We start from the raw sequence: 22850 nt of genomic DNA, 5'->3' as shown, positions 1-22850 counted from the left end.
ACCGGGGCTGCTTCCTACTCTGAGCGATAAGGGGAGCCGCAGCATGCGAGGAGGAAAAAAGGAGGATAAAAGCCACCTTGACTCACATGAGGGTTTCTGCCTATAGGCCTTGGACGCATGGTCAGTCCACTCCGCGATCCACTCCTCTCCCGCTCTCTTTCAGAGCTCCCCCTCTCTCCTCCTTTCTTTGGTCTCTTCCCTTCCCGTCGGATCATTTGAAAGGCTCACTGCAAAAGGCTAGCTGGTCTTCCTCCTAGCTGACAAAGCAGCAGCAGCCTGTCGAGAGAGAGTAAAGAGGGGAGGAGGGGCCTTCCCTCATCTGACTCAAGAGAGCCCTGATTGGCTGCTGGGCGAGAGGGAACGATTGAAGCTTCCTGCATCGAAGCCTCTTACAGCCAGGGCCCAATATATTACAGACTGACTATGACCTCAACAACCCAGATAAATCAATGCTTAATAAGAAATGTGAGGCCAATAACCATATATTGATAATGAAGCGAAGTCTTTTTTCCCCCCTAATGTTGCAAACCCAGCTTTCTGTTGTCACCCAGAGTTACACCCTGTTGTCACCCCCAAGCTAAAGGCTCGTCACACAATATTTTAAAACAGCAGGTTTTTAAAGGACAATAGAGTTCAGTCATGTTCTTTGTTGTCGTGGAAAATCAAGTATCATGATTTGTGGTATTGCGATACGGGTACCGTGACAACCATAGGTCTGGGAATCAATGACCATCATTTCCCCCTTACTAATCAATAAATATGTCAGTATCAACACATCAGCAGTGAATTATAGACCAAAGGGTTTCTTGACAACACTCCAAAAGCCCCTCTCTTTAACCTTAGATGCACTCTCAAACCAAATTTAAAAAATCATACAGAATACAACATTTCTATCACATTTCTTCCTACTTGAAGCTTTTCATTGTGATGGAGTCAAACCCGTTTTTCTTCTGTTTGGAGTTATTTTGTCTGCCTTCCATGTTCGTTGGAGTGGAAGTCACAACAGTTGTAGTAGATATCACTTGATCAGCCATCCTTTGAAGACGGTAGACCTTGCTTAGCGCTGGGCAATATGGACAAATCTATGGGTGATTCACAATAAGCTTTGTTGTACAATTAAAGGTCAAATACACTGCATTTCATATAGTCAGCAATAACCTAATGAATTCAGGGTTATACCTAGCCTAAATATAAGCCTTCCACGACCATAAGATCCACTAATAATTTCATTATTTTATCAATATAGTTTAACTGTTTTTTTGACAATAATCACTGATCTGGCTTTCAAGTAGGTCTATGAAAATGTCCTTTTCGTTACAAATTTACCCAGAACCCTGCATAACGCACATTCACGAATAATAACAACTAGCTTCTTGTAGCAGGCATTATAGAAAATGAACACAAGTCTCAAACAATCTCGCAAGCACAAGCCCACGTTCTAGTGAGTAGCCAGTTCATGTTTTATATTTAAAGTCAAGCCAACTTGGATCTATTTGCTAGCAAACAACAAGGTAGAACAGTTGGAATGTTATGAACACACCCTTCTGTCCAACTGTTTGAACAGCATACTAGCCTGTCTACTTTGTTCAGATGTTGAAGTCAAGTGGACGACCTTGAGAGAACAAGTTTCCAATTCCTTATATAATTGTGTTTTATGTTTATTGCACATTTCTAAAACTAATTAGACAGCTAGTATAACAGTCTTTGGCTAAAACGCTTCTAGCGAACCGCAATGTCCGCGTGCCACAAACTGAGCATTCATTTTCCAGAATAAATGTTCATTAATTCTTCCGTTTTAGTAGTGTCTGCTCTGCCCCCAATTTCAGTAGTTAAGACATTAACAGGGTATCGTTAGAAAGGCTAACTTCTGTATTACAGTAAAAATAAATGTTTCAATGTGTTTTTGGTGTCCATATGACAGATTCCGTTGGACTAAACCTCTGATGCAATTAGCGAGTTGAAATCTCGTCAGTGAGAAATGAGTGATATGGTTGAGGGGCTTGGTGTGTGTGTGTGTGTGTGAGTGTAAATGGAAAGGTTCACAGCCTACAGTCATTGCACACAGCACAGAAGGGGCGAAGGAACCAAAAACACGAGAACAGGCGGACATAAACGCTCATAAAACAACTTGATTCTTGCGATACAATCATTTAGAATATTGCGCAAAAACAAATTAATTCGACATGTCGCCAGCCCTAGCCTAGTTACACCAAAAGGAATAATTAAATCCTGTTGTATATATTCTTGCCCTGTCTACATACCACCTAGATGAGACGAATGCGAGGTGGGTGGAGGACTGAACATATTATATGCTAGGCACGGAATTCACAGGGACCTCACAATCAGTGGCGGTTCTAGACCATTTCAACTGGGGGGGGGGGCCAAGCTGGGGCCAGTTGTACTGTTAGAGGGGCCTGTTACATTAGACGTTATTGTTGTCATATCGTTTTCTTCACTGCATTGCAGACAAAAGACCGTGTTCATAATCATTCAACAATTTATTTGCATTTTCTGTCTAATAATGAACTATAGCTAAAATTAGTTATGTAAAAAATGGGGTCCAAAATTGTTGTCACAGGGGCACTGGCCCCCCAGAACCGCTAGTACTCACAATACGATATTATTGTAACGACCCTGGGTTTATAAGCGCGGATATCGACTCTGCCACTTGAGCATGCTTTTGCGGCACAGTCGATACCGCGCTGGACTTCGGGCTAGAAGGTCGAGGGTTCGAGACCTGCTCCCTGCTGTTTCATTACAATATCGCGACACTTAGGTGACGATACCATATGCATTGATATTCTCAGGATTTCACATGCATTTTATTTGATACTGAGATTTTATTGCGATTTCATGTTCCAAACCCAGATAACGCGCGTACCTTTGGCCGACGTATGCATCTATCTACGTAGTTTGGAGAAGATCTCAATGAGACATCAGAACAGAATGTCGATGTATAAAACAATGCAGAACTGTAAAATGTAGGCATTCTAAATACATCAAAGTATTGCCGTTTATACAGCGTTTGCTAATTGGCATCTTCCCAATGTATACATCGTGCCTGCGTTGGGCGTGTGCCATCTGGGAACATATTGCGCACTACGTCTGCTTCAGAGAGACAGAGAGCATGAGAACATTTGTTTTGATCAGTCATGAAAGAAGAAGAAAAAAACATGCTGGCTCACTATTTAAAAAGATGGGAGAAAAGCTATAGGATAAATACTGGAGTTTTGGCACAGGCACAGCCGACTATCGCCAATGCTATACCCCCACCCCATTACTGCTACTGTAGATAGGCCTAGTTCGTAAACACTTACTGGGTGTGAACTGACATCTGCCAAAGCCAGGAATGTTTCCCATCATGAAACACGGAGTTGGAACGTAGCCTGCGCCCTCTACACATGCACGTACACACACTTCATTTTCTCATGCAAAAAAAAAAAGCGTCTTCTGTGTTGAATAAAGTTTCCATTGTTGTTCGAAACGGAAGGCGAACGCATAGGACAATTAAGTAACACCAAATTGGTCCGGCCTAGTAATGAATAATTGACAAGAATTTGATGACATAATCTGTGCTCATTTCTACAACAAAGCAAAAAAAAAAAAAACACACAAAAAACGGTCCCTTTTCAAATTCACAGTAAAATATAAAACCTAAACTAATCGCAGCGGTGTTGGGTTAAATGCAGAAGACACATTTCATTTGAACGCATTCAGTTTTACAACTGACTAGGTATCCCCCTTTCCCTTCCCATACCTATTCTCCCCCCGCCCCCAATAAAGCAGTAGGCCAAATAGAATGACAAAAGTATCACCTCACCGTGCAGGCTTCCCCTCTAAAAAACAACAGTGCAGAAGAAAGAGAGCAAACAAAACTAAAAGAAGGTATCATTAACCTACCCAGGACAAATATGTTTACTAGCCTAGTTCCAAGAACAGCATAGGCCTAATTACAGTCAGTCACAGATACTTATTATAATTATTAGCCTAAGGTAAACACAATATACATAGTTATTAATAGTTGTAAGGTGAGATACTAAACAACACATCGTTTTTTTAATTGAACCTTTATTTAACTAAGCAAAGTCAGTCAAGAACTAATTCTTATTTACAATGAGGGCCTAGGAACAGTGGGTTAACTGCCTTGTTCAGGGGCAGAAGGACAGATTTTTAGCTTGTCAGCTCGGGGGTTTCGGTTAATGGCCCAACGCTCTAACCACTAGGCTAGACAGATACTTCGTCATAACAGTTGGGTTCCAGGCATGACATAGAACTTAATTCAGCATGGGCTATTGACACACTGTGGACTGATACACCCAAATGGAGCCAGCCAACAAGAAACATGTCAGCTCTGAGCACAGTGTGAAATGTGGTCCACAAATGAAACATCTAGGCCTATCCTGTGTCAGAAACAATTCACGAAGTAGGCTACACGCGCAAAGGAAATGACTAGGTTAGTTGTAGCTAGCACCAGAATGATTATGGATACTTTTCTTACACAACGTCATGATACTTGAGAAATAGGCTAGATTTCACCTCATGTTGTGACAGAACCCGTTAGTCCTAACTCTACTACTCCTATCCATTGTTCCTTCCATGTTGAAATACCTACTCCCTGCACTGGCACTCCCAAAACATCACTTGACTAATGGGCGTAGCTCAGGGCTGAATCAGGTTCCCCAACTGGGGTTGGAGTAAAAACCTACAGGATGATACCAGGAACAGGGCATCAGTACTTCATTTGAGCCAGATCCCACCGGAACCTCTGTTTAGGACTGCCGCTTTCCAGGAACCTATTTGCCAGAAACAGTTTCTTCTCGCGGCACGTACAATAATTTTCACTTTGCAGTTAAAGAATTTGAATAAAAAACAGAGTTAAAATCATGTTGACTGCCCCCCCCCCCCCTTAAGCCACAACAAATAAACTGAAATCTGTGAACAAACATGTTTTCACAACTAAACATATTTCACCGTTGACAGCACACTCAAGGAATGAAGGAGAGCGAGAGGTGATGGAAAGCACAATGGTGAAATATTCTGTAGCTAAAAAAGGTAATGTTAGCCTATTAATTATAAAAATATAAAATATTCCCCATTACTATTGAAAATCAAATATAAATGCACTATATATTGTAGGCTAACTATTCTGTAAGCTGCCCTGCATAATCAATGTTTGGAACTTAGCATAAGAACTAGTCCATACAGTATGCATAATAATACTGTCCATACTAGAGTTTGTTTCATTTTGCCGTTGACCAATTACAGTGCATTCAGAGAGTATTCAGACCCCTTGACTTTTTCCACATTTTGTTACGTTACACCCTTATTCTAAACTGGATTAAATAAAAAATGTCCTCAATCTACATAATGACAAAGTGAAAACATGTTGACATTTTTTGCAAATGTATTAAAAATATATAATTTTTTTAAAAGTATTTACATAACTATTCAGAGCCTTTACTATGAGACTTGAAATTGAGCTCAGGTGTGGCCAAATTGAACAATCGGGGTAGAAGGGCCTTGGTCAGGGAGGTGACCAAGAACCCAATGGTCACTGACAAAGCTCCTCTGTGGAAATGGAAACTTCCAGAAGGACAACCATCTCTGCAGTACTCCACCAATCAGGTATTTGGTGGAGTGGCCAGACGGAAGCCACTCCTCAGTAAATGGCACATGACAGCCCGTTTGGAATTTGCCAAAAGGAACTAAAGGACTCTCAGACCATGAGAAACAAGATTCTCTAGTCTGATGAAACCAAGACTGAACTCTTTGGCCTGAATGCCAAGCGTCACGTCTGGAGGAAACCTGGCACCATCCCTACAGTGAAGCATGGTGGTGGCAGCATCATGCTGTGGGGATGTTTTTTAGTGGCAGGGACTGGGAGAGACTAGTCAGGACCGAGGGAAAGATGAACGCAGAAAAGTAAAGAGAGATCCTTGATGAAAACCTGCTCCAGAGCGCTCAGGTCCTCAGACTGGGGTGAAGGTTCACCTTCCAACAGGACAACGACCCTAGGCACACAGCCAAGACAATGCAGGAGTGGCTTCGGAACAAGTCTCAATGTCCCTGAGTGGCCTAGTCAGAGCCCAGACTTGAACCCGATCGAACATCTCTGGAGAGACCTGGAAATTGCTGTGCAGCAACCTGACAGAGATTGAGAGGATCTGCAGAGCAGAATGGGAAAAACTCCCCAAATACAGGTGTGCCAAGCTTGGAGCGTCATATCCAAGAAGGCTCGAGTCTGTAATTGCTGCCAAAGGTGCTTCAACAAATACTTACGTAAATGTCATTTTATAGATTTGCAAAACTTTCTAAAAACCTGTTTTTGCTTTGTTATTATGGGGTAGTGTGTATAGATTGATGAAGGGAAAAACGACTTAATCAATTTTAGAATAAGGCTGTAACGTAACAAAATCTGGAAAAAGTCAAGGGGTCTGAATACACTGTATGTTCAAAACCATCTTAACCTGTTATGGCTAGGGGGCAGTATTTTCACGCTGGATAAAAAACGTGCCCGATTTAATCTGGTTACCACTCCTACCCAGTAACTAGAATATGCATATACTTATTACATATGGATAGAAAACACCCTAAAGTTTCTAAAACTGTTTGAATGGTGTCTGTGAGTATAACAGAATTCATTTGGCAGGCAAAAACCTGACAAGGTTTCAGGCAGGAAGTGGCCTGTCTGACAAGGTGTCGTTCTTCTTGTCTCTGTTTATTGAAGAGTGAGGATCTTAGCTGTCCCGTGACACTTCCTACGGCTGCCATAGGGTCTCAGAAGGCGGTAAAAAGCTGAATCGTGGCTTTGCAGGCTCTGGCTGAAACAAAGTAGCGTGTTTGGGTAGTGGCTGGTTACAGTACTGTGAGACTCAGGCGCGTGCCCGCGTCGACCGAATGCTTTGTTTTCTTTCTTCTGTTTAGCTAAAAGGAGATTCCCGGTCGGAATATTATCGCTTTTTTACGAGAAAAATGGCATAAAAATGGATTTTAAACAGCGGTTGACATGCTTCGAAGTACGGTAATGGAATATTTCGATTTTTTTTGTCACGAATTGCACCACGCGCACGACCCTGATTTACCATTTCAGATAGTGTCTGGGACGCACGAACAAAACGCCGCTATTCGGATATAACGATGGATTATTTTGGACCAAACCAACATTTGTTATTGAAGTAGCAGTCCTGGGAGTGCATTCTGACGAAGACAACAAAAGGTAATGAAACTTTTATAATAATAAAGCTGATATTGGTGAGTGCTAAACTTGCCGGGTGTCTAAATAGCTAGCCCGTGATGCCTGGGCTATGTACTTAGAATATTGCAAAATGTGCTTTCACCAAAAAGCTATTTTAAAATCGGACATATCGAGTGCATAGAGGAGGTCTGTATCTATAATTCTTAAAATAATTGTTATGCTTTTTGTGAACGTTTATCGTGAGTAATTTAGTAAAATGTTAGCGAATTCCCCGGAAGTTTGCGGGGGGTATGCTAGTTCTGAACGTCACATGCTAATGTAAAAAGCTGGTTTTTGATATAAATATGAACTTGATTGAACAAAACATGCATGTATTGTATAACATAATGTCCTAGGGTTGTCATCTGATGAAGATCATCAAAGGTTAGTGTTGCATTTAGCTGTCTTCTAGGTTTTTGTGACATTATATGCTAGCTTGAAAAATGGGTGTCTGATTATTTCTGGCTTGGTACTCTGCTGACATAATCTAATGTTTTGCTTTCGTTGTAAAGCCTTTTTGAAATCGGACAGTGTGGTTAGATAAAGGAGAGTCTTATCTTTAAAATGCTGTGAAATTGTCATATGTTTGAAAAATGGAAGTTTTTGTATTTTAGAGGAGTTTGTATTTCGCGCCACGCCCATCATTGGATAATGGAGCAGGTGTTCCGCTAGCGGAACGTCTAGATTTAAGTTAAATCTATGGGCTTTTTTATGTTGTTCTGCTGTATAATATAACATTCTGTTTTTTGGGGAGGAGCTTGGGCTCATATTTATGCGTATGGATTCATTATTAGTTCTTGTATTTTCTTTTCCACCATTTAAAAAAAAAAAAAAAAAACAATCGAGGGACTTATGGTGCTAATTAGCGCAAGCTAAAGCATAACGGTGCAATACATCAGATTGTTGATCCATTTCTTTGTTTGTTGTACAATGACATCTTTTGTTTACAATTCACATACAGCGCCCGCATCATGATTCAATGTGACCATTGATGATTCAATGTGTCAAATGTTTTATTGTAATCGGTCCCTAACATTATTACTAAGGTTATAATAAATCGTACTCATAAAAAGAACAATGTCAAAACATCAGTTCTTCCCCAAGATATACTTGTGGCTTTTTGCCAGCTCTGCAGGGTGTCTTTCGATTGGTCTTTGTTTGCTTAGGCTTGAAGCCTGAGTCCTTGGCCTTCCTTTGTGCAAATATCATAGTCAAGTCAGGAAGCTGCCACGTCTGATGAAGATTTTTTTCCCCCCCCTCAGGTGTTTGAAATTCTTATTATTTTTAACTCTTATTTTACCAGGTTTGAGGGACGGTTGGAATGGTACAATGACACAACCTGAGAAGTACAAAGCACTACAAAGCCCGGATCAATGTTTATTCGTTTAAAAAAAATATTTAACCTTTATTTAACTAGGCAAGTCAGTTAAGAACAAATTCTGATTTACAGTGACGGCCTACCAAAAGGCCTCCTGCGGGGACCGGGGCTGGGATTAAAAATAAAAAATATATATAGGACAACACACACACACACACACACACACACACATCACAACGGGACAACACAACACTACATAAAGAGAGACCTAAGACAACAACATAGCAAGGCAGAAACACATGACAACGCAACATGGTAGCAGCACAAAACATGGTAGCAGCACAAAACATGGTAGTAACACATGGTACCAGCACAAAACATTGTACAAACATTATTGGGCACAGACAACAGCACAAAGGTCAAGAAGGTAGAGACAACAATACATCACACAAAGCAGCCACAACTGTCAGTAAGAGTGTCCATGATTGAGTCGTTGAATGAAGAGATTGAGATAAAGCTGTCCAGTTTGAGTGTTTGTTGCAGCTCGTTCCAGTCGCTAGCTGCAGCGAACTGATAAGACGAGCGACCCAGGGATGTGTGTGCTTTGGGGACCTTTAACAGAATGTGACTGGCAGAACGGGTGTTGTATGTGGAGGATGAGGGCTGCAGTAGGCATCTCAGATAAGGGGAGTGAGGCCAAAGAGGGGGAAGTGAGGCCAAAGAGGGGGAAGTGAGGCCAAAGAGGGTTTTATAAATAAGCATCAACCAGTGGGTCTTGCGACAGATATACAGAGATGACCAGTTTACAGAGGAGTATAGAGTGCAGTAATGTGTCCTATAAGGAGCATTGGTGGCAAATCTGATGGCCGAATGGTAAAGAACATCTAGCCGCTCGAGAGCACCCTTACCTGCCAATCTATAAATTATGTCTCCGTAATCTAGCATGGGTAGGATGGTCATCTGAATCCGGGTTAGTTTGGCAGCTGGGGTGAAAGAGGAGCGATTACGATAGAGGAAACCAAGGCTAGATTTAACTTTAGCCTGCAGCTTTGATATGTGCTGAGAGAAAGACAGTGTACCGTCTAGCCATACTCCCAAGTACTTGTATGAGGTGACTACCTCAAGCTCTAAACCCTCAGAGGTAGTAATCACACCTGTAGGGAGAGGGACATTCTTCTTACCAAACCACATGACCTTTGTTTTGGAGGTGTTCAGAACAAGGTAAGGATAGAGAAAGCTAGTTGGACACTAAGAAAGCTTTGTTGTAGAGCATTTAACCTGTTGGGGCTAGGGGGCAGTATTTTCACGGCTGGATAAAAAAACGTACCCGATTTAATCTGGTTACTAATCCTACCCAGTAACTAGAATATGCATATACTTATTATATATGGATAGAAAACACCCTAAAGTTTCTAAAACTGTTTGAATGGTGTCTGTGAGTATAACAGAACTCATTTGGCAGGCAAAACCCTGAGACATTTTCTGACAGGAAGTGGATACCTGATGTGTTGAATTACCTTTAAGCCTATGCCATTGAAACACACAGGGGTTGATTAATGTTTTGGCACTTCCTATTGCTTCCACTAGATGTCACCAGCCTTTACAAAGTGTTTTGAGTCTTTTACTGTGAGATCTGACCGAACAAGAGCCATGGAACGGTGATGGCCGATTAGACTCTGGCGCGCGAGTTCATGTTGGGTACCCTCGTTCCAATACGTTATAAAAGAGAATGCATTCGTCCACCTTGAATATTATTCATGTTCTGGTTAAAAAAGGCATTAATGATTTATGCTATACAACGTTTGACATGTTTGAACGAACGTAAATATATTTTTTCCCCTCGTTCATGACGAGAAGTCCGGCTGGCTTAGATCATGTGCTAACAACACAGAGCTTTTTGGATATAAATGATGAGCTTTTTTTAACAAAACTACATTCGTTATGGACCTGGGATTCCTGGAAGTGACATCTGATGAAGAGAATCAAAGGTAATGGATTATTTACATAGTATTTTCGATTTTAGATCTCTCCAACATGGCCGTTTGTCTGTATAGCAAAGCGTATTTTTCTGGGCGCAGTGCTCAGATTATTGCAAAGTGTGATTTCCCAGTAAGGTTATTTTTAAATCTGGCAATTTGATTGCGTTCAAGAGATGTAAATCTATAATTCTTTAAATGACAATATAATATTTTACCAATGTTTTCTCATTTTAATTATTTAATTTGTGGTGCTGACTTGACTGCCGGTTATTGGAGGGAAACGATTTCCTCAACATCAATGCCATAGTAAAACGCTGTTTTTGGATATAAATATGAACTTGATAGATCTAAAAATGCATGCATTGTCTAACATAAGAGTGTCATCTGATGGAGATTGTAAAAGGTTAGTGCATCATTTTAGCTGGTTTTATGGTTTTGGTGACCCTGTCTTTGAATTGACAAAACATTACACACAGCTATTGTCAATGTACTCTCCTAACATAATCTAACTTTATGCTTTCGCCGTAAAACCTTTTTGAAATCGGACAACGTGGTTAGATTAAGGAGATGTTTATCTTTCAAAGGGTGTAAGATAGTTGTATGTTTGAAAAATTAGAATTTTGACATTTATTTGGTTTCAAATTTGCCGCTCTTGAAATGCACCTGCTGTTGATAGGGTGCACCACGGGTGGCACGCTAGCGTCCCACATAGCCCCAAGAAGTTAACACAAAATCCGGGGAGGGGCCAGCTGAGTATAAGACTGTATCATCTGCATATAAATGGATGAGAGAGCTTCCTACTGCTTGAGCTATGTTGTTGATGTAAATTAAGAAGAGCGTGGGGCCTAGGATTGAGCCTTGGGGGTACTCCGTTGGTGACAGACAGTGGCTGAGGAAGCAGATTTTCTGACTTTATACACTGCACTCTTTGAGAGAGGTAGTTAGCAAACCAGGCCAAAGACCCCTCAGAGACACCAATACTCCTTAGCCGGCCTACATGAATGGAATGGTCTACTGTATCAAAAGCTTTGGCCAAGTCAAAAATAGCAGCACAACATTGCTTAGAATCAAGGGCAATGGTGACATCCGTGAGGACCTTTAAGGTTGCAGTGACATCCATAACCTGAGCAGAAACCAGATTACATACCAGAGAGAATACTGTAGACATCAAGAAAGCCAGTCAGTTGATTATTAACAAGTTTTTCCAACACTTTTGATAAACAGGGTAAAATAGAAATAGGCCTATAACAGTTATGATCAGCTTGATCTCCCCCTTTAAATAAAGGACGAACCGTGGCTGCCTTCCAAGCAATGGGAACCTCCCCAGAAAGGAGAGACAGGTTAAAAAGATTGGAGATAGGCTTGGCGATGATAGGGGAAGCAACCTTAAAGAAGGTTCTAAACCATCTAACCCAGATGTTTTTTTGGGGGTCAAGTGTCAGGAGCTCCTTTAGCACCTCAGACTCAGTGACTCCTGCAGAGAGAAACTTTGTAGTGGGGCTTGGGGAAAAGAGGGAGAAGGATCATGGATAATCGCATCAGAAGGGGTGGGAGATGAGGAAATGTTGAATGGGCAAGGAGGCATGGCTGAGTCAAATAGGAATCCTGACTTAATGAAGTGGTAATAAAGAGCTCAGTCATGTGCTTCTTGTCAGTAACAACCACATCATCAACATTTAAGGGACATGGGCAGCTGTGAGGAGGGTTTATTCTCCAGGTCTTTAACCGTTTTCCAGAACTTCTTGGGGTTAGACCCACAGAGAGAGAACTGCTCCTTAAAGTAACTAACTTTTGCCTTCCGGATAGCCTGAGTGCACTTATTTCTCATTTGCCTAAACGAGAGCCAGTCAGCCTGAGTACGCGTGTGCCGAGCCTTCCGCCAAAATGCAATTATTGAGGTGGAGTAACTCTGCAAGATCACGGTCGAACCAGAGGCTGAACCTGTTTTTAATTCCAATTTTCTTTATGGGGGTGTGTTTGCAAACAATACCACTGAAAAAAATCAAAAAAGAAGGTCCAAGCGTCTTCGACAGAGGGGATCAAGGTGATTCTATACCATGATAGCCAGCTGTCTTTGATAAGCAACCAGGAAAAAAATACAGATTTCTGAACCCATTCACCTGCTGTCTGTTTACATCCTCTTATCCATCCTGGTCCAAGCCGAGGACACTGCATAGACACTGTTTGCATAGACACCGCCATTCTCCATCTATATAGCGAGAACATTGTTTGCATAAGAAAATATTGATAATCCTACATCGCCTAGCCCAAACATAGACACCGATTAGGCAAGGTATATTACAGTGAGAGAAAAAAGTATTTGATCCCCTGGTGATTTTGTACTTCTGCCCACTGACAAAGAAATGATCAGTCTATTATTTTAATGGTAGGTTTATTGGAACAGTGAAAGACAGAATAACAACAAAAAAATCCAGAAAAAAACATGTCAAAAATTTTAGAAATTGATTTGCATTTTAATGAGGGAAATAAGTATTTGACCCCTCTGCAAAACATGACTTCGTACTTGGTGGCAAAACCCTTGTTGGCAATCACAGAGGTCAGACGTTTCTTGTAGTTGGCCATCAGGTTTGCACACATCTCAGGAGGGATTTTGTCCCACTCCTCTTTGCAGATCTTCTCCAAGTCATTAAGGTTTCGAGGCTGACGTTTGGCAACTCGAACCTTCAACTCCCTCCACAGATTTTCTATGGGATTACGGTCAGGAGACTGGCTAGGCCACTCCAGGACCTTAATGTGCTTCTTCTTGAGCCACTCCTTTGTTGCCTTGGCCGTGTGTTTTGGGTCATTGTCATGCTGGAATACCCATCCACGACCCATTTTCAATGCCCTGGCTGAGGGAAGGAGGTTCTTACCCAAGATTTGACGGTACATGGCCCCGTCCATCGTCCCTTTGATGCGGTGAAGTGTCCTGTCCCCTTAGCAGAAAAACACCCCCAAAGCATAATGTTTCCACCTCCATGTTTGACGGTGGGGATGGTGTCTTGGGGTCATAGGCAGCATTCCTCCTCCTCCAAACACGGCGAGTTGAGTTGATGCCAAAGAGCTCCACTTTGGTCTCATCTAACCACAACACTTTCACCAGTTGTCCTCTGAGTCATTCAGATGTTCATTGGCAAACTTCAGACGGGCATGTATATGTATTCTTGAGCAAGGGGACCTTGCGGGCGCTGCAGGATTTCAGTCCTTCACGGCATAGTGTGTTACCAATTGTTTTCTTGGTGGCTATGGTCCCAGCTGCTTGAGATCATTGACAAGATCCTCCCGTGTAGTTCTGGGCTGATTCCTCACCGTTCTCATGATCATTGCAACCCCACGAGGTGAGATCTTGCATGGAGCCCCAGGCCGAGGGATATTGACAGTTCTTTTGTGTTTCTTCCATTTGCGAATAATCGCACCAAATGTTGTCACCTTCTCACCAAGCTGCTTGGCGATGGTCTTGTAGCCCATTCCAGCCTTGTGTAGGTCTACAATATTGTCCCTGACATCCTTGGAGAGCTCTTTGGTCTTGGCCATGGTGGAGAGTTTGGAATCTGATTGATTGATTGCTTCTGTGGACAGATGTATTTTTTACAGGTAGCAAGCTGCGGTTAGGAGCACTCCCTTTAACAGTGTGCTCCTAATCTCAGCTCGTTACTGGTATAAAAGACACCTGGGAGCCAGAAATCTTTCTGATTGAGAGGGGGGTCAAATACTTATTTCCCTCATTAAAATGCAAATCAATTTATAACATTTTAGACATGCGTTTTTCTTGATTCTTTTGTTGTTATTCTGTCTCACACTGTTCAAATAAACCTACCATTAAAATTATAGACTGATCCTTTCTTTATCAGTGGGCAAACGTACAAAATCAGCAGGGGATCAAATACTTTCCCCCCCCACCGTACATAGAGGGTAACACATTAATAATTTGGTTGGTATGAACAAATCTAGCATATTGCCCATGTTATCTGATGATGTATGACTTAATAGCAACATCGAATGTCCACCGAGTGACTATCTTTGCACATCAAAAATATGATGTTACCGGCATCCATTACACAGGGGATTGGCTACTATGGCAACTTAACAGTCTCTTAGCCAATGAGATAAGGTTTCCAGGGATGTGCAGACGACCTGGGTGGGACAAAGCAAGGCCTAGACCTTTTTTTTTTACCCCTTTTTCTCCCCAATCTCGTGGTATCCAATTGGTAGTTACAATCTTGTCCCATCGCTGCAACTCCCATACGGAACAGGCGAAGGTCGAGAGCCGTGCGTCCTCTGAAACACAACCCAACCAAGCCGCACTGCTTCTTGACACAATGTCCGCTTAACCCGGAAGCCAGCCGCACCAATGTGTCGGAGGAAACACCGTGCAGCTGGCAACCGTGTCAGCGTGCATTGCGCCCGGCCGCCACAGGACTCGCTAGTGCGCAATGAGATAAGAACATCCCTGCCGGCCAAACCCGGACGACGCTGGGCCAATTGTGCACCGCTCCATGGGTCTCCCGGTCGAGGCCGGCTGCAACAAAGCCTGGACTCGAACCAGGATCTCTAGTGGCACAGCTAGCACTGCGATGCAGTGCCTTAGACTACTGCGCCACTCGGGAGGCCTCGGCCTAGAACCTTAATGCGTAATGCGAACTATTGCTACCTGGCTCAGTGATTTGGAAACGTCCCATGACCACACCTGACACCACTTACTAAAACATCTGTCATTACTAGTTGTTAGGTCTATTAATCCCATTATTTTTCTGATATCGTTCACGTTGTCATCAATAATTCACTTATAGCTTGTCAATGAAATAGGACTTTCAATATAACATTTTATTTTTATTTTGTGCGCTTGATCTTGTGTACTCTGAACTACGTAACTCCTATCTTCTGATGATTTCCTCACAATCTCCCAGATGTCTTCTTTCCAAATATACCAAGTTTTTGTCATGTAATTACACATGAATAGCAGTTACTTTTGGGTATGCCTATTTAGGCGGAAATCTACATATTGCCATTACATTTAAGGAGTTGTATGTTCAATAACAGGCCATAGCCTTTTGACTGTAAGACGATAGACTTACCATTGTTGAATGTTTCCATTAAACTCTTAATGAAAAAATGTCCGGTCCTTGTACGCATGCGTAGTATCGGTTTCACTCTCGCCAAAATCAGTCCAAAATGAATCCAATGCGTTTCTATGGGCTTATTTTGGGCCTAAACTTGTCCGCCTGCCTTCCCTGCCTTAGAACCACTCCCATTGTTAGGGCGTAAACATAAGCATCTCGTCATTATATACAGATCTTTGATATTATTTTCTGTTGGTCAAGTCATTTCCCTGTTTGGAAAAAGTGGAACTGTAGGGGTGGGTATCTTAGATGGTTGGTGGTCTGGCTGTTGGGAGCTAGGGCGGGTGGCCGAGAGGGCGATGGTTCGGGTCCCCGGTTCGCTGAATGTAAATGTTGAGTGGCTTCACTGTATGTTCATTGTATGTTTTAAAATTCTATAAAAAATGTAATACAAAATTCATATTCAGTTGAGGGTTATTAATACAATGTTTTGAATATTTATACATTTTCCCTATCTGTAATACACATGATTTCCAGTGTTTGTGATACTCAAGGTCTGGGTTGATGGTCACTAGACTTGATACTGAATGTTATGGATTATTCTCCTATCTGTTGATAGTGGTTGACACCAGACTGGAAGTACAAGGACCGAGGACACACTGATTATTCACTGTTGTATTGTACTGATGACATCCTGTAAACACTGTGATTCTGTAGCAGCTGACAGTCGCTGCCTTTTGTTTTGTCTTCCTACAAGACTCTCGGGCTGGTGTTCACAGAACATTTAGTGCTGTCTGATTAGGATATAAAAGGGTCTGCCACTTTAGATTGTATAGTCTAGACATAGGCCTGCATAACACGTCTATTTCGTACCTAAACAAAGACAGATCCTGGTCTGTTTATTTCATACTGTATATCTGTCTCATATACTGTCAAATCTAAAGGCAGTTTATGAAAATAACGTGTTGCTGATTGTGAAATTGCGCCACCCACTGGTATTCAGAGGAATACTAAGAATGTACTTTCAGTGACTGTTCAACTTGTGGTGTGAGTGTTGGAGAAACTTTAAGTGCTTGTATTGCTTGTTCTGATTTAGGAAGAGTGAACGTGACAACAGAATCTTGACAAATGTATTATAACTATACTTGGAACAGTATATGGGACAAAATATTTAATTCCACACCCGTAGCAACAATCACTAATCTACTGTATTCTCTAATAGCCAGCACACAGGCCTCCATCCATACACTCACGCCACAAATGCCCATTACATTATTATTTTATGTACATTGCTGAACTCAGATGTAGAGAAGGTAGAGAATTAGGTAGAGAATTAGCCATTTTCAACTAACTATATATTTCTCATTAAAGGACTAACTATTCTAGCTATTTACAATGTAGCTATTTCAATTATACAGTATGTTAGCTAGCTAGAATAAACTTGCCAGGGAATACAAATGTTAGGCTAACTATTCCTTTTTAGTTTGAATAGACATTTTTGTATAGTCAGCCTTGCCATATCAAAGCCAGTCTCAATTTATAAAAGTAGTTAACGTTAACTCGCTACATATCAATTAGCTTAAAAAGTTCGCCTAAATCAGCAAGTGATGATATGGCCCGGTTATGCTGCCAACAAGCTATTAGCAGTTAGCTATCTAAGGGTTGCTGTTAACGTCGTTAGCGGGATAGCTAGTTAACTCAACCCGCTTTATTCACACTGGTTAGTTAGCAGACAATGACAAATGTAACATTTGGTATCTATATGATGAATAGCTGACTAGTGTTACTTTTCCTACTTGCTAGCTAGATAACTACCGGTATACTAGCCAGCTAGTTTACGTGTGCTAACTTCAGCTAATTTCAACTAGGCTAGCTAGCTTTGTGATTCATAGTGAAAATGCGCATATATTACATTAACTAAAATGATAGCGAAGTTAGTTATAACGGAGCACAATATGTTTGTCTTGTCTATATTGCGTTAGCTAGCTAGCAAGATAACGTTAGCCAAAAGTGTAGTTCCGCTACTGTAGCTAGGTCAAAGTTAGTTGGCTAGGTACCACCAAACTAGCGCTATCATGCAATACTCTGAAGCGTGAACGTTGCACTAAATGAACTTGCTACCTACCATTGTTCAAGCAGATCTTCTAATTTCATGAAATTCCTCTCATCATGTCTCTTTCAGATGTAGGCTTGCGTGAAAGTGAAATGGTCCCGGGTACTTATACTCAAACTAATTTAACATTACTGGCACATGTATTACTCTTGTGCGCGAAATCTAAATCTAAAAAAAATATATACTTCATTTTATATTCGAGCAGCGCAAACCTCTCACCGAGCCAGTACAATTAGTGTGCAACTGCAGCCTTCAATTCGGGGTGTTCCTGCATGTGGGCATTCCTGTATCTACAGGAAAACCTGCCCCCATGCATCCCATTGGTTCCTTCCAAACACCTGTCTTCGTTAAGAGAACAGCGTGAAAAAGTTGCCCGACAGACGTGGGAGAAGGACACTGGTTACTAGTACAGCAGGCAGGAGGCCAGCTTGCTAGTTGTCGACACTGTGTGCTAGCTAGCTAGCGTCCATCGTTCTTAAATTGAGGTTGTTTGGAACCATCAAGACTCTTCATAGAGCTGGCCGCCTGGCCAAACTGAGCAATCGGGGAGAAGAGCCTTGGTCAAGGGAGGTGACCAAGAACCCGATGGTCACTCTGACAGAGCTCTAGAGTTCCTCTGTGGAGATGGGAGAACCTTCCAGAACAACAACCATCTCTGTTGCACGCCACCAATCAGGCCTTCTAGCTAGGTATCAAACTTCACTATAGATCTATCAAAAAGACATCTAACTATAACATAGACCAGGGTTTCCCAAACTCGGACTTGTCTCCCTCAACAACAACAAAAAAGCTGTGAGCCCAGGGGGAGCACCAGGACCGAGTTTGGGAAACCCTGGAGAAGACCATCTAAAGATCTTACTTCATCATAGATTTAGGTCTAGGCCAACTAAACCGCACCCTAAAACCAACTGTACCAACTAGACATCTGACTAGTCTAATAGTACAGGTCAAGTCCAAGACCAAATTACTTGACATCTACCTAGACTTAATATTTTGACCTTCTATAAGACTATAGATCAAGACCAACTAGATTGTGTGCCAGTCTGTTCGTACCATCATGCCAACGCCTTGTCACTATGTTGTGATGCCAATTATGTATGGCTTGACAATGACAGCAATGGAGCTGGCAAAAGCACAAACAGATCTGGGACCAGACTAGCTCTAATCTAGACCAATACTTACAACTCATCTAACTAGAATACATACACTGTATCTAAAACATGTAGTAAAAGCTGAAGCAAGCACACATATTTTCTTCAGAAAATGTACCTTTTCTAGTTTCTGAAGGATTCTCATTGCCATTTGATGGAGCTATTTCTCTGAAATGTTTCTTTAATCAATGACTACCCCTGGCCTGGATGAGTTTCATTTTACAGGCTGGGTATCAAATGTGGGTCCTCACCGGTCTATGGTCGTCACTCAACTCATAATATCCCGCTAAGCTAAAGTCTAGGTGTTATCTATATGAGCTTAAGGTCTCAGGTAAGGTCACCCATCAGGCAAATGAGAGGATGTAGCTCAGCGAACTAACAGGCTACCTCTGCTACGCCACCTTTCAAGTTATTTTGGTCCTCTTAGGGTAGATATTCAATCAAATGTCTGATCAACTTTCTTCATTCAGAAGTTTCTGAGTTCTGCAAATCTGCGCGCTTGCATATAGTCATCAAAGGCAGCAATGAATTAGCCTACAGAAAAACAGAGGATTTGAAAAACACATTTATTTCTCAAGGACTTTCTTCTCTGGGTGTTCCATCTCCAACCCCCTCTATGAATGCAGATACTGTGTGCTGAACCTCCCTCTCTCGCTTGCAGCCACTTCACTAGCATATCTCTCAGCCTCCATCCTGAGCACAACCCAACAGCAGCAGTGCGGCTTGCTATTTCATAACTGTGCTGCATTGCAGGGCTATTTCCACAAGTGAGGGCTGGATTGCATAAGAGCTGGCTGGTGTTAAGCCTTGAGAGCTGCAAAGTGAGAGAGATGAGGGGAGTGAGAGAGCGAGGTAGGGGGGTGATGGAGGGGCGGGTTGTGTGACGCAGTAGGACGTGCATGGAGACCAGAATGCAGACACTCCTTCTTCCCGACACCCCCCCACCACTCAACCCCAGACATGATGAAAGAGCAGCACTACCTCGGGGACTTGTCCAGGTAAGTGTTGAATGAACAAAAGGCTGTCACACTGCTGCAATGGGCTCCTTCGAACTGACAATGTTTTCAGCTGGCACCCTATTTCATGCATTTTACACAGACAAAAAAAAAACATCATTTTTCTTCTTCGCACGCTTAGACTAAATTAGGTATTTGCAAACACTTCTTTCAATAGCCGTTAGGTTAACAAAGCGAACTACTGGTCCCCAGGTTGACTCACTTAACATTCGCCTTGTGAAGTATGTACAGTGTCTGGCTGACTATAAAGTCGCCCCTTAAAAGTGTTATAATTAGACCTTAACTTCACTGGTCTGAGTCACAACACAACCACATGACATTTACATTGTCCACAGGGGGCAGGTTATTTGGTGTTCCCTGTTCCCCTCTGTTGTCCAACTCCACTGCTCAGGTGTTCCCCCGCAAAACTGGGTTCCCTCTCCCCCAACACGATTAAACAACCGAGTCAAAAGAGAATTTACCTGTCCACTTTGAATTCAGGTTTGCTTATGGGGCAGTACAGGAAGCACTTATCACAGTGCTCTGTGTTATAGGAGGACTTATCTGGATGAAAAAAGATGAGATAAATATCCAAATAGATAGGCTATATCGACAATGTAATTATTTTCCATTATATTTGTCACTTCATTGTGTACAGAAAAAAAAAGGCATCTACGTTTGATTTGGATTATGTTTCAAATGTTGGTTGACTAACTGACTTGACCATTTGTATAGTGTTTGCCCTTATTAACAGCAATTTTAGGTGTAGCCTACACCGTGTAAGCAGGGGCGGTTCTGGGGGGGGGGGGGGGGGGGGGGGGGGGGGGCAGGGGGGCCAGTGCCCCTGTGACAACAATTTTGGACCCCCTTGTGGCCCCCCTAAATGTGGAGTATGAAATAATTTTTACATAACTCATTTTTTGCTATCGTTCTTTTTTTACATCCGTTATTAGACAGTGGCAACGCGGAACACTAATGATTATGAACATGGTCTTTTGCCTGCTAATGCCTGCAATGCAGTGAAGAAAACGATATGACAACAATAACGTCTAATGTAACTGGCCCCTCTAACAGTACAACTGGCCCCAGCTTGGCCCCCCCGGTTGAAATGGTCTAGAACCGCCACTGCGTGTAGGCTACACAGTATATAAGTTACAGGATAGCATCCAATTCACCCCTTTAAAAGCAGTTCATAATTTGAATAATGAATTAAGGAAGTAATTACTTTGAACCACCCAGACGGTTGTGTGGACCAACAATTCAGGCGCACGACTGCCTCCCTCGATGCACCCCTGCAATTTAAACGCTGGTGTGCTCACTGCGCATCTGATTTGGGTGCAGTTCCCTGGTTTGGTCAGAGGAGGGAGGTAGAGTGACTACAGTAACAGAGAGTGTGCATTTCATCATCCCTGCAATGCTAATGAAGGTCTCTCAAGGGCAACCCATCATATCTGCAAAGTCATACACACACGCAGCCTTCGAGGTATTTCTGTGGGACCACACAACGCATGTCAATTATGGGATTGTTTATGTACTGCATACTGCTATTGTCAGTTGAAGTGGAGATTATTTTTAAAGGAGAGGTATGACCTGAAATATCTTTAGAAGATTCGGATATATCTGGTCACTCACTGTTTTCTCCCTCGCCTAACCTTTAAAGCTGTAAAATATGCATGACCCCTTGAATGTATTACCATATGTATTCATGGACCTACACAGCAAATGAAAGACCAGCAACAGCAGTTTGTGTGAGTGATTTGTGTGTGCGCCCGCCCTTGTGTGCATGGGTTTATGTGCGTGTGTGTGTGTGAGTCCCGTGTGTGTGTGTGTGTGTGTGTGTGTGTGTGTGTGTGTGTGTGTGTGTGTGTGTGTGTGTGGTGTGTGTGTGTGTGTGTCAAAGCTGGAAAGCATGTAATCAAGACACCAACACACGTGCTGTGGGGGGTGACACTGTCAGGAGTCGCCAGGAGACAGCAGCATGGAACAGAACAGAACAGATCTCTCTTCAAAATGACTGGAAATGCAACAAGAGTTAGAGCCACCTTTACCACCCACACAACTCCTATTCAACCACTGAATGTTACACACAAATGTTTACACGGATATGGTAGTATCATTGTTATAACAAAATATGATCAAATATCCTTTTGACCGTACTTCTCTTTTCAACGCACGACTCACAATCGATGAGGGACACAGTAACAGCAAAGCGCTACACAAACACTGCAGAATAAAAGCTCACTGTTCTACGAGGACACAGACAGAGAACAAACAAAGCCCTTCGTGAACACAATATCAAACGTTCCCTCTGACACTGAACTCCAGAGGATGTTAGGAGGCTGAACTAAAGACATGCCCCCGCACCCCCTGCCTGTCTGCCTGCCAGTCTGTATGTCTGTCTGTCTGCCTGTCTGTCTCCCCCAGCCTACCTGGTCTCCCTGACTGGTCTGTTTCCCCCAGCCTGCCTTCCCCTGCCTGGCCCCTAGCCAGAGCCTGTAAAGAGTGCTGGGTCAGCAGAGGGTGAAGGGGACCGTAAAACAAAGTGGGATGGCATGACTGCCCCTCATAAAACTACTAACCATCAACTGTGCAGTATCGATCAACAGCCTTTAATCAATACAAGGCATATACTGGGGCCCCCAGATTTCTCTCTGTCTGCAGAGTTAGCGAATCCAGAACCACGTTATTCAATGCTCTTTGGGGGAAAAAAACTAAGATGGTGGATGGATATCTTTGTGATGATGGATATTTTTGTTTTGCGTGACGGAGGCCTTTGGGTATGGATTTAGAGGGTTCCGATGACCAGTGATGAATATCGCTCAGCGTTAAGTCATTTGGGCTGGATCTGTGTTTTAACAGATTAAGTACAGTAGGCTTTTTGTCATAGCAATGCAGGGAGAGGTGAACAGCGGCTTGGGCTGCACATCAGACAAGGATAGTAGACTTTTTTTAAATACATTTTGAAGAAATATTTGAAGGTTATGACACAGAGAGTTCAGA

At 42.4% G+C, this 22850-nt stretch overlaps 1 protein-coding gene across 4 annotated transcripts in view; it reads right to left on the bottom strand.

The window, feature by feature from the left end:
- The window catches only part of LOC106609886 (bifunctional UDP-N-acetylglucosamine 2-epimerase/N-acetylmannosamine kinase), a 39033-nt gene extending 21025 nt beyond the window's left edge, over positions 1-18008 (bottom strand). For 2 of the 4 annotated variants that reach the window (XR_014393042.1, XM_014208917.3), the window contains exons 1-2: positions 17717-17996; positions 87-276 (exon numbers count right to left, since the gene is read on the bottom strand). Coding sequence is in view for 2 of the 4 variants with exons in the window: in XM_014208917.3 (XP_014064392.1) it covers positions 87-215 (129 nt within the window). In the remaining 2 variants the exon portion in view is untranslated. Of the gene's footprint in view, positions 1-86; positions 277-3317; positions 3565-17716 lie in introns of those variants that run through there. The other 2 variants (XM_014208918.3, XM_014208919.3) reach the window with 2 other exon arrangements.
- Between the last annotated feature and the right edge of the window lie 4842 nt (positions 18009-22850).

Source organism: Salmo salar, chromosome 08 (assembly GCF_965601325.2).
Source record: "Salmo salar chromosome 08, fSalSal1, whole genome shotgun sequence".
Lineage (NCBI taxonomy): Eukaryota > Metazoa > Chordata > Actinopteri > Salmoniformes > Salmonidae > Salmo > Salmo salar.
This window is presented reverse-complemented; position numbering and strand designations above follow the sequence as displayed.